The following is an 18,199-nucleotide window of genomic DNA, read 5'->3' as shown; positions in this document are numbered from 1 at the left end:
GGTATGAGAGTTATATTACCAGTATGATGCTGTGTATGAACAAAGTATGAAGAGAGTACCAATATGATCACTTACAAGGTCCGAAAAGTTTTGTTTTTGGCAAATTATATAGCTCTGTCAGAGCTGTTTATGTTTATGGTTTATGGCTGTTTATCTATGTAAGCATGCAATAGACGAACATCTGACCATTGCACTGCGTCTTGCAGTGTTATAGTAACTATTATAAATTTGTTTTTTTAAAGAAATAGTTTACTTTAAAAGGAAAATAACTCAATGATTTACTGACCGTCAAGCCATAGGTGTATAAGACTCTTTTTTCTGATCAACACAATCAGAGTTATATTAGTAAATATCCTGATGCTTCCAAGCTTTATAACGGCAGTGACGGGGTCCATTGTGTTTGAAGCTCAAAAAAGTGCATCCATCCAATATACAGACTGATCTCATCAAATGGTGTACACTCTTAGAAGAAAAGGTTCTATCAGCACTACGTATTTGGAACCCCTAAAAGTTTCTATATAGAACCCTTTTTAAGTGCCAAAAGGGTTCTTTCTTGTCCTTGTAGAACCTTTTTAGCATAAAAGGTTCTTTGTAGTTCAACTTTTATGCTAAAAAGGTTTTAAAAAATAGCCTTTAGAGTCAACTCCAAAGAACCCTTTATGCTAAAAAGGTTCAAGAAAGGACAAGAAAGAACCCTTTAGGCACGTAAAAAGGGTTCTATATAGAAACTTTTAGGGGTTTCAAATACGTAGCGCTGATAGAACCTTTTATTGGTTCTATATAGAACCTTTTCTTCTGAAACAAGAGTGTATGTATGATATGCCAATTCGTATGCAATTTTGGCATGCTATGAAGACGCATAAACGCTTTTTAGCATGTTTATCAATGCCGTTTTTAGCATGTTTATCAATGCCGTTTTTAGCATGTTTATCAATGCCTCCATTGACTTACATTGTGTTAATTTAAACACACACACGTTGTGTTTTTGTGAATTGTGGGAACTTTCAATTGGCGTAATGGATATTATACTTGTTGTAAGCAGAAATCGAGGGTAACGCGACTCACAGACACGGTCCATGCCCTGGTTAAAATTGCTTATTCCTCTGGATTTAAACATTCTTGTGATAATGTACACAAGTCAACAAAATATATAACATTGTTCTAGTGGTTTTTGGATATTTTAATCCAAAACTCATACACATTGGCCCTCATTTATCAATCTTGCGTAGAAACGGGTGTATATGTTGGCGTAAGATTATGCTTACACTCCTCTCATCACCTGATTTATGAAGCTGTGCGCACCTCTGCAATCCAGGTGTACGCAATACCTGCCCTTGATAAATGCGGCGGCTGAAAACGATCGTCATTAGAATAACACGCCCCTATATATTCAAGTCTCCACCTCCCCCACGCCCTCATTTTACGCCATGGACAAACAGAAGACGGCAAAGAAGCGAAACTTCTCCGACGTGGAGATTGGGCACGCTCAATCATCTTACTAGTCCATTAGTCAGGGCACTGATTAGGACATAAGTCAATGGGCTGACTCCCTGATCAGTGCCCTGACTATTGAACTAGTGAGATGATTGAGACGCGCCCATCGAGACCATTACCAGTGAAGTGGAAAAAAAACCGAAATTGTTTTATTTGGGAGTTTAAAGAGTGGGATTAAAGGCACCTACAAAAACAAAATAACGAGTAGGCTACTATTAATAGTGTGGAGGTTGAGAAGCGCACTCCAGCAGTTTAAAGCTGTTTGGATGATAAATTACCATCCCAATGCATTATTTTACAGCACGTTTTGAAACAATTAGCATTTAATTTTGTATCACGGCACATGTATTGGGGTGTACAATAGTGATGATGATGTGATGTGGAGTACTACCATTCATTCACAATAATATTTACATGACGATTTGTAAGATTCTTATTATTATTATCATGATTATTATTCTTAATGACGCTTGTTATTTAGAAGAAGAATGTCGTTTTATTGATTTTTATTATTATTTAAAAGAAGAAGGTCATTTTTATTATTTTGTCAGTCTGAATTATTTTAGTCCCAGTCCGCCGGGCCAGGCGGGCCTGAAACGTCAGATAAAGCGCACAGGCTCGCGACTGGAGGAATACATATGCCTACAAATCAAACGCTTTGGTAAAGTCACACAAATTAAACATTGACGTTCATGTTGCACAAAAATAAGCACTGAATGTTGTTGTTGTGGTTTTTAACAGTGGGTCATATAGCATATATTGTCAGTGTGTTTTGTGGTGTTAGGAATTGTTTTTCTGCGCATTTTCCCACTAACTCAAACGTGCGTACACCACCTCCTGAGCTGGCGTAGGATTTGAGCGTGCTGTACGCCAACGTCCATATTGATAAATCTCAAAGTCACCGTGGGTTTGGGTGTACGCAAGGTGTACGCTGGAAATTTGGTGTACGCACTTTTGATAAATGAGGGCCATTGTGTCTTTAATAAAATAAATATATAATTTAATTGTGTGACTCATTCCAGCTGCCCTCGTAATCTGCTGATGGGATCTGTGTCTAAATGTGAAAAACACCGGAGTACAGCAAACATTAAAAGCGACAGCTGTTGAAAGCAGCGTACCGTTGTTACATGTGGCGTTCATGATACACGTCCGACTGATGAGGCTGTATCCATCCTTGCATTGCGTGCAGCTCGTTCCAGGACCCTGACAACTCAAACAGTTCTCCTCACACCTGAAGATGGACAGAAAAATTTCACATGAGTTTCCACTTTTCATGTCTAAAAAGATAAATGAAAATGACATATTTCCTGAAAACACGAGGGAAGCCAGGCGAACAGAACAGGAGCACCATTACATGAATATGTATGAAGGTGTGTAGCCAACCAGGTCTAATGCATCAATGCCAGTGAGTGACAGCCGTAAAAAGTGCATGCCTTGAATCATAAAGTGTCGTTTTAGTACTTTTTAGTATTAGTTACTGTAGTTGATATGAGTCAGACTGTGACATTGGATCTCGAAGGAGGAACACTGAGCTCACGTTTATGGGGCTGAACTTAGTTTAGAGCTTGTTAATTCAGCTGCACCATATAAAGTACCCAAATGTGCTTCTGACAGCTCAGAGCGTTCACTGTGAGAGAGAATTAATGCTCATTAAGTGCAAGTCTCAGTCACACACCGGACCACTGCAACTGAGAGTCAGACTGATAATGCTGCAAAATATCTGACAAACATTGTTTTCTCTATGGCATTATTGACTTTATATGCATATTAAAGGGTTACTTCAGCGATTAGCATATGGCTTTGTATCAATAGAAACCCTGGAGTATATTCAAATGATTGTGCTTACCCCCCTCATATCCCCCTGAGACAAGAGATTTATGAATTTTATTTCTGGAAAAATTACTCCAATGACGCAAGTTAACGATATTTGCGTCATCTTTGGAATGTTTGGCCAAAGGCTAAAGACTACAGCCAGCAGAGGGAGCCATTTCCACATTTTCAACTTGCACATGGGGGATGGGAGATCGCACTCATAGCTCAGCTTGCAGCTGCAGGCATTAAACGGACCTATGCTGAGCAATGTAAGTGTTTTAACTTCTCAAATTACTTTATATAAAAGTTAAGCTTCCAAAGGCATGAACTGAAAATGCGCCAGACTGAACACGCGCTGTGAATGTATGCCACGAGTGTGGTCGCGATTACCACGAGAGCACATCAAATAATTTATGATGTTAAATGTAATCTGACTCCTGCAGCATTGTGCTGTGAGACTCACACGGCGACTCGATCATTATATTGAACAGACATGTTCAGTTTTTAATTGTAGTGTCTTCTCCAACTCAGTCACAGTAATCCAGCAGCGGTGGCTTTGGGAATGGCCTCACAGGGCAGTGAAGCATTCTGGGAATTGTAGTCTTTCATCCCCATGAGACAAAAATCCATTTTCTGTATTTTCTCAGTTTAGAAGGCACCAAATTCAAAAATAATTTCATAGTTCTACTACAATAATGACCCAGTTTAAATACAGATTCATCTTCCCAGTGCTGAAGTACCCCTTTAAAGGAAAAGTTCCAAACAGATGGCTGAATTTTCATTTTTGGGTTAACTGTTCCTTTAAAGCTACATTGTGTGATATTTTCCCCCATCTAGTGGTGTAAAGGTACATGACCATCAGTGAATAATAGTTTCTGTTCCTCTCAATTCTGATTTCGTTTTAACTCCTACGGTGGCCGATTTAGTCCAAGATTAACATGGCAGTCCCCCTCTTCACATTCAACACGGTGCCATCGAGTGTTAAAACGCGAAAGGCGAAGCTTGAATTTTAAGAGTATGTCCCTCTTTGGCTAATGTACTTTCAAGATGGAGGGGCAACATGGCGACCGGCATTCGAACCCCTCACCCGTATGTATTTTCAATGGCATATTATTAACTTATGAGAATACTTTATTACTTAAAAGAAGTAAATATAGTGTTTTTAGCTAAGAATACATTTAAAAAGTTACACAGTGTAGCTTTAATTTGGAATCAAAAATTGCAAAATTTTACAGATACTTTAGTTTTTATTTTATATTTAAAAAAAAAAAATCTTATAGTTACCAAGGCTGAATTTATTTGGTATAATTAAACAGAAATATATTGTGAACTACTATTACATTTTTTTTTATATATATTATATTAAAGTAATTTATTCCTGTGATTACTTCAGTGTTCAGTGTTACATTAACCATCAGAAATAATTCTAATATGCTGATTTGCTGCTCAAGAAGCATTTCTGATTATTATCAATGTTGAAAATATTTTTGTAAGAACCATGATAAAAAAAATTATATTCTTTGATGAACAGAAAACTCAAAAGAACAGCATTCATTTTAAATAGAAATCTATTGTAACATTATACATGTCTTAAATTTTGTGTTCAATTTTAATGCATCTTACTTTGATGAATTAAAGTATGAATTTCTTCCCAAACAATTATTCCAATGAGCTCAAACATTTGAACGGCAGTGAACGTGTAAAGAAAAAGTTCACACAAAATGGATAATGAGCTTGTACATACACAACCAGTTCTTCCAATAACAAATCTTCAAGTAAAGCATGTAAGCCACTCTCTAAACCAGTTACAATTTACCAGGATAATTTATCATTAAAATATACAAGCTGATTGATGTAAAAAATGACAACAGCTCTAAGGCCATTCATAACAGTTGTACTGTTAAAAAGAACAACTGTCCTTGGCACTCCATATGTGACCTCTCGGCACTTATACAGTATTTACTATACGTACTTTGTCATTTGCTGGTATATGAGTTCAAACTGGTTGTCTTCCACTGTAGATTGGTTACCTCAGGGCCACACTTTACCTCTGTTTTACGGCTGTCTGATCTATTTGCCTCCAGTGAACATCAACTGCACTCGGAGAAGAACCCGTCTCTACTGCAATCACCATCCATGACCTTCATAAAAGCCTCTATTTGCTTTAGACAGCGTTCATAAAGCAAAAGAGTGTTGATTTATAAATTGTGCAGTGCAGAGGCGGCTATCCTCTCCCGCCACCCTTATGCTGCACATTATAGGAAACTAAAACGGTGTGATGGAGTTATAAATCTCATCTATACATGAGAGAGCTCTGCTGGTTCTCTCTGATTTTATCTACAAACCCGATAGCTTATCGATCATTGATATGGTGATAAAAAAAAAGCAAGCTTAGACTAAAAAAAAAAAGAACTTTGTAAACTTCATATTTTTGTAGAATTGTAAAAACTTCTCAAACTGTTGTTAAATAACATATGTAATGACTGTAAGGCTGGAAAAACCTACTAGATGCCGAAATGTCTAATCGCTCTGAGAAAACAAAGGAAATTAGCATCTGAACTCATTCATACAGTTAGCGTCTCTGTCCGAGACGACACCACACTGAGTGAACCATCTACGAATGACTCGAATCTACGAATGACTCGAAATTTACATGCCTTTCCTTTCACATGAAACGTCCCCCAAACTCCTGCTCCCCCAAACTTGAGATCCCCTGAAATGTCCAAGAAATCTCTTTGTTACAATGTCAATCGTCACGATACAGTATTATATGCGTTTGATATCATTTGAAATGTCTCAGTGCGACTGGTACAAATATCTCAACTCCACAGAAGTAAACTAGAACATCCTAAATGTTTTAAGAGTTCAAAGATATCTTACCTTGGTGTATGGTGGGTGTGGCTTTCAGCCATTTGGCCTCTCTTTTTCTCAAGTCTATAGGACTTGATTAATGCAAATTCCTATTGTGAACTAGTGTTTCCATTTGAAAGAGTTTCAAATGGTTCTGGCTATGTATCTGGTTCTGGGTATTTAAGGAAATGTTGCAGAGAGCTCAGGGCTCGATTCTGTAGTCAGGTCAGCCTGTAATGCTGGACGTTTCAAGATAGCCAGCATTATGTAATTTTCAGAAGTCAGGTATACATTTCACGATTTACTTCAGAGTATTTGATGTTATGTATGGATTAGGCTACTTTTGAATTGATTATGTAATTGGCCTTTTACATTTACCTGACTGTTAATAAATTGTTACACTTTGAATGATTCTGACTTGCTCTGGAATTATTCAGGTTATAAACGGGCATAATTTTAACAAAGGGTTAAAACGGAATAATTAAATGTGTACTTAAACTATTAAATATAAATGACCAAATAACCAAATGCCATTCTAACCTAAATTCTAAATTATGATTAAATGGAGTCAGGTAACGAGGAATTGGAATAAAATCCCTTTTCCCTGCTGAAAAGACAAACGCGCAGCGACCTTCACCATAGCCTCCATTGAGACGATTTGGGCGGCCTTACATGACACATGAATTCAATTTTAAAAAAAAGAAGAAAAAACACATGTTTAATAGTGATTGCTATTAGACCTCAGTATATGTTAACATTTCTGCCAGAGAAAAGAATTCCAATGTAAATTCCAAGCACACAATTCCATCACCAAGGCAACGATTCTGATTCCAACAATTCCAATTCCATAATCAGTAGCTAAGAATGTAAATGTAATGAATATTAAAAAAATGAGAAAAGGCCTTGAAGGCATTAAAGTCGGACACAAAGAGGGTGACCTGAGAGAGATGTTAGCTTGAGGTTACCTTGGTTGCCTTATTTCTTGAAATTGTGCTTGACAAGAATGTAAAACATTTTGTGAGCTTTAAATATAAATAATTGTCATCACAAATAACTTAAAGGGGTGGTTCTGTGTTTTTATCTAGGCTTAGTTGTGTAATGGGGTGCAGTATAACATGTCTAAATACTTTTTTTTTTTTTTTAAACGGCGTATTTTTCTTATATTTTCCCTTTATGCCACATCGCTGTCTCCACTGTCCTTTGAACGGCTTGTTTGCTTCCTGCTTCTATGAAGCCCATCCCTCTGAAAAACGCAATGTTCTTAGATTGGTCAGATGGCCAAATGTAGTTTCGTGTATTTTTATTGGCTGAAGTGCCAAGCACAGGTTGTCCGTAAACGCCACGCCTCTTACCATTACGGGCAGAAGTCACATCTGCGGAGACTAGCAAGGGTTTATGATATCACCAACCCATGAAGAAGCTTGTTGTAGTCCAAACCGGATGTTTTTGCAGGCAATAAATTGCCATAACTTTAAAAGACAATATCTCCGTTTGCATTGAACTTTCAGCGCTGTAACTTTGCAGATGATGTTTATGCTCAAGCAGCAACATTATACACTACCTAAAATTAAAAAAGTGAAATCACATGCAACCACCCCTTTAATAAAAATGTTTAAAGAAATGCATTTTCATTTAAAAAGTATCATAAGGTCTTCAAAAACGTATAAAATGCATATTCATAACTCAGGAATCCAACTGTGACAGCCCAAATAGCCAATCAAATCGCTGCACTAAGAAGCCTTGTTGCCATCCACCATTTTGTCTGTCAAGCTTTACTTAACTGTCATTCACATTTAACCTTCTGTTTTTGGGGCAAATTCCTATTTATTTTCAAATAAATCAGTTTGCACAAGATGAGAATTTTAAAAAATGGACTATTATGTCCTTTTCTAAAGTCTTGATTGTTTTTTGGGGTTTTTTATATAATAGTAATAGATTTCTATGCTTTAATGTTTAAAAAAAAAAACAATTTATTCCCATTGTTGCTGTACCTCTCTCCCCAGTCGGTCAGTAAAGCTCTGTTTAGCACCTGTCGCTATGAAGCCCCTCCTTCTGAAAAGCACAATGTGCTCTGATTGGTCAGCTGGACCAGTGATTGGTCAACACTTTCAGCATGTTTAAGAAATTACCATAACCCTGAGTTTCAACACACTACTGACACAGCTCAACCAGGCCCGCCCCTCTTTTACCTTAGGTGTGAATTATTTACATAAGAAATATTGTGACATGTACGTTCCCAGAAGAAAGACTACATGAAGGTGTTTCAGGAAGTTCAGAAACAGTGCTTGCTGATATAAAGAATAACTCCCTTTGAAGTGAATTTGTGCTTTGTAACTTTGCAAATGTAATTGGGGCCGTTAAAATACTTTAACTGCATATCTAGGCTAGATATCTAGAGCTGAGAATGAGCTTGTTGCCTCATATGATAATAATGACGGTTCATTACGCCTGCCACTGTGGGGAGAATTCCAGCAGTTTTGTCCAAAGGTCATGTGCAGTGGAAAGGCGGTTTTATTTCTGTCTGAAGGAACAACTTTCAATAGCACAATCGTCATTTGAGACGTGTGCATGACTCACTTGCGGCACATCCTCTGTGAGAATCCCGCTGCTTCGCTCCTGTAGTACCCGGGAGCACACGTCCGAACACACCGCCACTCCTGCTGTAAGAAGTCAGGTGCACACTGAATGCACTCCTCCAGTTCCGGACCTGCAAACACAACCACACTATTAGCTCAACGCTGGCGGTCTAGAATCGGTTTTCTGTTATTTATATTTGTGTTTCATTGGGGTCTTTGCTTGAGGCGTGTTTGGGATGTCTGGTGACAGACGCTGATGTTAACAATGTTATCATTAATCAGCACAACATCACTGGCCTGCTACAATGTACCAGTATCAGCTGAAGATAACAGATGATTTGCTGAACATCAAGATCAGACCAAAGGCGACTTTATTGCCTGTGTTCTTGTCAACTGATCAGCTCATCTTTAAGATTAAAGCAAGATTATGAGAGACTTTGTTCTATAGGTCAACCATTTGATCTCTTTGAAAGGTACTTGCACACAATCATCAAATGCACATTTGGGGTCAGTAAAATTTTCCTCCATTTGAAAGAAATTAATACTTTAATCAAGAATGCATTAAACCGGTCAAAACTGACAGTAAAAGCATTTAAAATGTTACAAAATATTTATATTTCAAATAAAAGCTGCTCTTTTGAATTTTAAAAGAAATGTTTTTTGAGCAGCAAATCAGCATATTAGAATGATTTCTGAAGGATCCTGTGACAATGAAGACTGGACTAATGATGCTGAAAATTCAGCTTTGAATCACCGGATTAAATTACATTTAAAATATATACAGCTCTGTAAAAAATTAAGAGACCACTTAACATTGAGAAATTAATGTTAAGTGGTCTCAATTTTTTTCAGAGCTGTATTTAAATAGAAACCCGTTATTTTAAATCGTAATAATATTTCACAATACTACTGTTTTAATTTTTGATCAAATCAACGCAGCATAAGATTCTTCTTTTAAAAACATAGAAAAAAATCGTGCTGCACATGCAATTGCTTTCAACAGACAGCCATAAATACAGTCACACAAAATAAGACATTTTTTAATTGACTGAAATGCTTTGAAACTCCAAAAAAGAGAGTATTGGATGAAGTTAACAAGTCTCAGTTTATATGGAGTATGTTGCATTGCATTGTGGGATCACCATCTCCATGAATGATGCATGCCATGCATAATATTTCCTACTTTATGTCTTAAAATGCTGCCTACATAGGCAGCTCAATATAGGGGTTGGAATTGAGTCCATTACTATGTTAAATGAGGTAGAAACACACACACTAACACACACATATTCGGGTTAATCTGTCAATTTACTTCCCTCCGCCACGCTGTGTCTATAACATCAGCTCTCCACATTTCAGAGAACTTGAAAAGCAAACAACTCACGGCTTATCAGGCGTCTCTGGTGAGTTGGTATAATGAACTAAGTTAATTAAGTTCTATGGCTGAGCAGCAATAGTGATACAGGCCTGGTGGGGGCTCTTTCACTCCTGCTGTCCTGAAAACAAGACAAACTCTTTACTCTTGCGTTTCTCACTGCGAATTGATTCTGCTCCTGTGGTAAGCAAGTTAGAGAAGACATCTGATCTCATTCCTCTACTTCTGCATTCAGTTCATTTCATAAACTTTGAGTTATATTTGTGTCGGCTCTGCATCTGCAATGTCCCGTGAGCGAACTGCTCTGATTCTGAATGAGACGGAAGACCTTAATTAGTGTGTTTTTGTTCAGGGTTGGAGCTGAACTATTCAGGATGTTCGACCTTGAAGACCAGAGTTGAGAAATGCTGAAAAATTAGGCCATTATCAATTCATTTGTGTTGACCTTCAAGATACTACGCTGAATTTTTGTTAATCATTCATTGTATAAAATTGTAAGTTTGTTCTGAATATAATGGCTGTCAAATTACTTGTGACTGTGATATTTACAGTACGACAGCAAAGTAGAATAGAACAGAATAGAGTAAAAAATGACCTGTGCATGTGGAGCAAGATATGTGGCAAGGGCTGCACTTCATTTCTTCCAAGTTAAAATAAGTTCCATTGGCACACTTTGGAACGCAGGTCATTCCCGCCAGACTTTAATCAGGGGGAAAAAAGAAGAAGAGAGAAAGATTAAAACCATATCACAATTCACTGCAATGTTTCTATGTCATTAAAAGCAAAAACAACAGGTATGTCAAAAAAAATCCCTCATGGACATATTTACATATTAACACTTTTTCAATTCAACTTCAAGACTACAAACACCAAGCAACTAAATATATAATTGTAAATTAGCAAAATTCTATATTTCATAATAATGATTATTATTATTTTACAGTGGACTTTCATATTCTATATATATATATATAATATAATATTATATATATATATATATATATATATATATATATATATATATATATATATATATATATATATATATATATATACATATATATATATATATATATATATATATATATATATATATATATATATTAAATCATTTCCAAGTTGGCACTGTAACCAACATGCACGTAAAAAAATACTGTTTACCGTAATTATTATAACATCAAAGTGGAATTTCCATTATATATTATGGAAAAAATGTATTTTAATATTAAGAATATTTTATTTGTCACTTTGCATTATTTTTTATTTTGCATAAGAATATTATATTATTTTCAAATTCACACTGTAACCAACATGCACAAAAACGGAAAATTAATTTGTTAAATGCAGTTTTGTTTAACAATTAATATTATTAAATTAATAGAAGTTCATCAAAATGCACAAAAATAGTTACATTAAAATTCTGAATTGTTATTTTAACAAAATTATAACAAAATTGACTTTCATTATATATTTTAAAAAGTAAATAAATTACTTTAATATTAAGAATATTACACTTGTCACTTAGGCCCCATTTACACTGCATGGTTCAAGTGACAATTCCGATTTTTTTGCCTCTCATGTGCCACAGATCGGCTATGACATGTGAACGTGTAAGCAGTAAAAAAACGGATGAATACCTCAGATCGGATTCAGGTCTTACTCATATGTGGTAATAAATCGGATACGGATGCATTTGATGCAAATGATTCGGATACGTGCATTTGCGTCTGCCATGTAAGCGGACAGATCGGGTATTCCTCAGTAAATGCGACTCGTACGTCATTGAAAAAAGGACGGAGGCGAATGACGTCAACTCAGGTGGACACAAACTGTGATCAAGGCCCAGTGTTGCCAAGTCCGCGGTTTTCATGCAGAATTGGGATACTTTAACACAGTTTTCAGTTGCAATTGGATGGGTTTTGTTGTGAAAACCTGGCAACCCTGTCAAGGGCTTTCCTCTTTTTCTCCGCCTTACGAGAGAAATGTTTCGCCGACCTTTAAAGATGTGTGGAACAGTGCAGACAGCAAAACATTGTACAATCATTTTGTCTGCATCCATTGCATATTGCGCTGTTTTACTTCCTTTCACCGGTTAAGAACGTCTTGGGCCCGTGTACAGTGTAAATGCAAATATCAGATACGGGTCGCTTTTGAAAAGATGATGTAAGCGAAAAATTGGATATAGTCACCAAATCGGAATTGTGCATCAAGACCTGCAGTGTAAATGCAGCCTTAAACATGCATTATTTTCCTAAACCCTTAATGAAAATTATACACTATTTCACACTGTAACCATCATACACAAAAATAGTAAATTAAGTTGTAAATTGCTTTGTTTCACAATTAATCTCCACATAAACTGTAATTGTGATAGCTCTAGCTCCAAAAATGTAGATGTGGCTTCTTTAATCTTTTAGTGCTCTAAATATGGCACATAAACTAAAACTGTTATAGTAAATTATATATTTAGAGATACCAGTGAATCTGAAACCAAGACTCTACAATCAACTTTACAATCTTCTTCATGCTGAGTTGATTTAACTTGGCTAAAATAACTGTTTTGTTAGGAAACTGTGGGTCAGTGGTTGAAAATGACTGAGGAAGAGAACCGTTTCAATAATCATTCAAGCAAGTGTGACGCAGAGAAAGTGAATCTAAAAGACTCCAGGCATTCGGTCTCTATCCGTGCTTCAAAACACAGCACATCACGATATATAACCCTGACAGATTAAATGCTGCAAGAGAGGTCACGGCATAAAGCACGCAGCGCTTTACCCTTCACAAGACCAGACTGCCTTTCAAGAACTAAAGCCCGTTCTGTCTCAGTACGGCTCGTCTAAACCACAGCAAAGACAGCATACATAAAGATGACCAGATGAATCCTAGATGTCCTAAACCGACTAAAAACCCCAAAGCCTCAATTCTTACGCCATTTCATCAGCACCAGTATGTCTTGAGAATTCATAACTCAATATATATTGTGCAAAAAGGAGTCACAGTTCTGCGAAAGAAAAATGAAAGGTTAGAAGATACTTTTAAATACATAATGGTTCAACAGTTCAACACTGGACATTTCTTTCTAATTAGTTTTGTGCAAATGTTGATTAGGATGATTTTTTTGTTGTTGCAGTGAACGTTGCAAATTAGAACAGCTCTGTTTTTAATTTGTATTACCTGTAACCATCTTTACAGGCGGTGCATCTGTCTGCATCTCTCAAGCATTTCAAACAGTTCTCATGACACTTCAGGCAACGTCTCTGGCCTGGAAACGAAAAGTGACAGAAAGATCACATAGATAATCAAAGACAGACATTCTAGCGTACAACTCAGAGGTTATGCACATGACATAAGAGTAGGCATGCATCACTCATGTTACACCCACTGAGTGGCAAATAGACTCAGGCCCTGTTTACACCTGAAATTAAAGGTCCCGTTCTTCGCGATTCCATCTTTCAAACTTTTATTAGTTAGTGTTTGATATCATAGCTATCAAAATCCAGTGTTCTGTATTTTCCGTACGTGAGTATTTGTTGTAGCTGGCTATAAAAAAATAAAAATAAATAAATGTTGTGTACTGTGCTAATTAATTGAGATTTCTTACAGCTCTTACAGGTTGTTGGCCTTGTTTGTTTCGTTGCTTCTATTGCTCTACCCTTTTTTGTAAGTCGCTTTGGATAAAAGCGTCTGCTAAATGATTAAATGTAAATGTAATGTAAATGTAGTGTGTAATGTTGCTGTTAGAGCATAAATAAAACCTGTAAAATTATAAAGCTCAAAGTTCAATGCCAAGCGAGATATTTTATTTAACAGAATTTCCCTTTCAAAGCCTACAGCGAACGGCCGGTTTGGACTACAGCAGGAAGTGCAGGGATGTAATGACGTCACTAGAACCGTTTGTTGACTAACCCTCCGCCCACAAGAACACGCAAAATAGGGGGCGTGGCCTTGTTGCTCTCCCACGTGGAGAAGAGCGCACATTCAGCGTTTGCATCTCCCCGTTATGGTAAGAGGCGGGACCTTTCCGGGCAAAGTGCTCTAAGCTGCTGTCCAATCACAACACGGGAAGCGCTGGCCCAATCAGAACTCGTTACGTATTTCTGAAGGAGGGACTTCATAGAACAAGGAAATCATCAGGCCGTTTTTAGGACAGAGGAAACAGCGCTGTACAGATAAGTAAATTGTGTGAAAAATACAGTTTTTTTCCACGCGAAACATGAACTCATGTTATATTGCACACTGTAAACATAATCATAGCTTCGAAAACACGCGAAGAATGGGACCTTTAAATGTGCCCTAGAATGAAAAATTTAATTAACCTTGCCATAATGAAATAATAAGAGTTCAGTACATGGACATCACATACTGTGAGTCTCGAACATCATTGCCTCCTACTTCTTATGTAAATCTCGTGCATGAAAAACACCAGGGGAAAAAAAGTGATTCTCAACATAACGCCAACCATGATGGAGTCGTTGGGGATCATTTATATGGACGCCCCCAACATTTGCATCTGTCCGAACGTGCATTGTCAGGTGGAACTGACGGAGCGAATCATCAGGACTGCAGGTAAACAAGCATCACGCGAGATTAGTGAAAACGGCAGCTCTCATGGACACACGTGTCATGTTCAAGGCTGTGCAGGAGACGTGAGGACTTTTCTATGCTACCCTTCCCACAAATAAAAAATGTCAACAGTCATGGTTGATGTTTATAATCGGATACCACAACAATTTAATTCAAGATCGTTCATTGTTCGGCCCATTTCAAGCAAGCTTCACTCAGCGTCTTAAACTGAAGAAAGGGGCAACTGTATTCCTGGAAGCAGTGAGTAGCCTAGTGATTTATCCACTTACTGACTGTTAAAACAATTTTCTGATTAAATTGAAAGTTTCTTAGGGAGACAACATTGTCTAGATAACGCAAGATGCTAGTACAGTAACAATAGGAAACTCCATGAACCATACAAAACTAAATAGTCTAATAGTGTTCCATGACAAAGATAATATTATTTTGTATTACAATACAACCGTAGATACATTGCTTACAGATCGTTTACTCGATCATTCAAGCAAACGTCACCTTTTCCACCATATAAGTTAAAACGAGCCATTTGACAAGTCTATTTATTTTGTAAATATATATATATATATATATATATATATATATATATATATATATATATATATATATATATATATATATATATATATATATATATATATATATATATATATATTTGAGAACTTAAAGGGCTAGTTCACCCAAAAATGAAATTTATATCATTAATGACTCACCCTAATGTTGTTCCACACCCGTAAGACCTCTGTTCATCCTCATAACACAGTTTAAGATATTTTATATTTTAGTCCCAGAGCATATGCAGTCAATGCACACTTTACTGTCCATGTCCAGAAAGTTAATAAAATATCATCAAAGTAGTTCATATGTGACATCAGTTAGTCGATTAGAATCTCTTGAAGCATCGAAAATACATTTTGGTCCAAAAATAACAAAAACTACGACTTTATTCAGCATCAGTCTTCTCTTCCGCGTTTGTTTTCAAACCTCAAATAAAGATTCAAACGCCCATGAATCAGCAAATCGATCAATGATTTGGATCGCCAATGTCACGTGATTTCAGCAGTTTGATTTCAGACAGTACAGTGTGCATAGACTGCATATGCTCGGGGACTAAAATATTAAATATCTTAAACTGTGTTCTGATGATGAGGTCTTACGGGTGTGGAACGACATTGAGTTATTAATGACATCAATTTCATTTTTAGGTGAACTAACCCTTTAAGTATGATGTTTTTGCATGCTTGTATTTCAGAGTACATCACAGTCACTGCGTAGCCTACATTGTGACTAACGTTATATAAACATGCAATATCGTTTGGGTTTTGTCTGAGGGAATGAAGAGCGTTCGTGCGGTTGCCAAATTTCAGTAATTTAAATCCCCCAATCAGAGCTTTTCTGTGAAAAGAACACGTATACTATCCAGTGTTTTACCTAAACGTACAATCTGGCAACCATACGCATGCGAGCGAGCTTTCACGCACGGACGATCTTAAAACACTAATAAACAAGAAAGCTGCATTTTAGTAATCTCCATTTGAGATGTTTAATGTTTGTACTTCTGCTTAAAGTGTCATTCAGTCGGTCTTTGTTCTGTCAGGACGGTCAGGACTCACGAGCCGCTTAGCTGCTGTGTGCTGGGAGCTGCTGAAATAAGCCAATCAGAACAGAGCTAAACATTAATATTAATGACTCTTCCAAATAAGGCAAAAACAGAGCACTACATCCTAGGGACAAATTATAGGGTTGTAAATGGACCTGTAAAACTGTATCTTTCTATTTTTGCCCTTAAATAAGCCACATACTCTCTATGTAGATATCAGAGAGCAATTTACCATTTTGTTTGAAATCATTCAACGGCACCTTTAAGATGCCTTTTGGTTGATCTGATTACAAGTAGACGAGCCAGACACATAACCGTTTTGTCCACTTTCAACCACTTCTAGGGGAGGGTTTATTGGCAGGTAAATGTATATTTAGTTTTTCAGATCTTTTGATCTAATAGATAGAATAAGCTCACTCAATTTACATATGAACGTGACAGGAGAAAATGGAAAAACACACCGGGCAGCAGCTTTCGTTTCTGCTCTCACAACTGCAAGACCACACTGAACATGTTGAGAACAATTGGAATCCAGGCAGCGAAATGTGGGATTGCAGATATCATTTTGTGTCAGATTTATTCGACTTGGGGGTACAATTATATCCTCGGTTATATATTGTATTGAAAACTCATTAATTAATTATTTACCATCTTATATTTTGGGTATCTAAAGTTTTGATCAGTATTTATTAAACACATCAATAATGAAGAGCCTTGTATTTTTCAAATGGGGATGGTTGGATAATGTTAGTTAGTTAGTTAGTTAGTTAGTTAGTTAGTTAGTTAGTTAGTTAGTTAGTTAGTTAGTTAGTTAGTTAGTAAATAACTACTTTATTAGTCCCACAAGAGGCAAATATTTTAGGGCAGTGGTAGAACATCACAACTAAAAAAAACTCATACATTAAAACAATCATATCCCACATACCCACATATTACAACATTCCAATGCACCATGCTTTATAATAAAATTCACACAAAAAAAGAAAAAGAAAACACCTCAAGAATACTTTATTTACAAATACGAGTGGCTTCTGGTACAAAAGGGAACTTTTATAGATTTTTCAAACACTTGATACTTCTTAAACATCTGCCTGAGGGCAATGGCTCAAAATGTATGTTCCAGGGGTGTGTATCATCTCTCATAATACTCCTAGCTTTCCTTAAAGCTTGCTGCTCATAAGATTCTGTTAAGCTCCGCAAAGGAACACCGGTAAAATCACAGTATCAATCAATCAATTAACTTTATTTATATAGCGCTTTTACAATCACGATTGTGTCAAAGCAGCTTCACAGTGTCAAACAGGATAATATTGCGACAAAATTAGATTTGGCTGTACAGTTGTACTGGAGAAAACAGTGATGTTATCAGCTTATTTTAATTTATCATATAGCGACAATGTTGGCAGATCAGTATTATAGTTTATAGAATTAAATAAGACATAATTCATACATTTATGTAGTATAAATGTTAGACAAACCCCATTTTTCTTACAAAGCAAGTTTAGAATGATAAGATTAGTTTTTAAGTTTACACATTGCAACTCTGTATTGTCTGCATTATCATGGTAACAGCTGATAAGTTATTCACATAAGTTTAAAAGTGTCTACAAAATATAGAGAAACAATTTTAATATATGAACACCAGATCTCAACCCAATAGAGCATCTTTGGGATGTGGTGAAACGGGAGCTTTGTGCCCTGGATGTGCATCTCACAAATCTCCATCAACTGCAAGATGCTATCTTATCAATATGAGCCAACATTTCTAAGAATGCTTTCAGCACCTTGTTGAATCAATGCCACGTAGAATTAAGGCAGTTCTGAAGGCGAAAGGGGGTCAAACACAGTATTAGTATGGTGTTTCTAATAATCCTTTAGGTGAGGGTTGTCAAAATTGCTCAGAAATGACGT

At 36.5% G+C, this 18,199-nt stretch overlaps 1 protein-coding gene across 2 annotated transcripts in view; it reads right to left on the bottom strand.

Annotated features, from left to right (window-relative positions):
* pcsk6 (proprotein convertase subtilisin/kexin type 6) overlaps positions 1-18,199 on the bottom strand; it is a 112,832-nt gene that overhangs the window by 10,637 nt on the left and 83,996 nt on the right. For both annotated transcript variants that reach the window (XM_067444739.1, XM_067444745.1), the window contains 4 exons: positions 13,282-13,369; positions 10,703-10,806; positions 8,734-8,863; positions 2,613-2,725 (listed from right to left, as the gene is read on the bottom strand). In XM_067444739.1, the coding sequence (XP_067300840.1) occupies positions 2,613-2,725; positions 8,734-8,863; positions 10,703-10,806; positions 13,282-13,369 (435 nt within the window). The remainder of the gene's footprint in view (positions 1-2,612; positions 2,726-8,733; positions 8,864-10,702; positions 10,807-13,281; positions 13,370-18,199) is intronic.

This window comes from Pseudorasbora parva, chromosome 1, assembly GCF_024679245.1.
Source record: "Pseudorasbora parva isolate DD20220531a chromosome 1, ASM2467924v1, whole genome shotgun sequence".
In the NCBI taxonomy this organism is placed as follows: Eukaryota; Metazoa; Chordata; class Actinopteri; order Cypriniformes; family Gobionidae; genus Pseudorasbora; species Pseudorasbora parva.
This window is presented reverse-complemented; position numbering and strand designations above follow the sequence as displayed.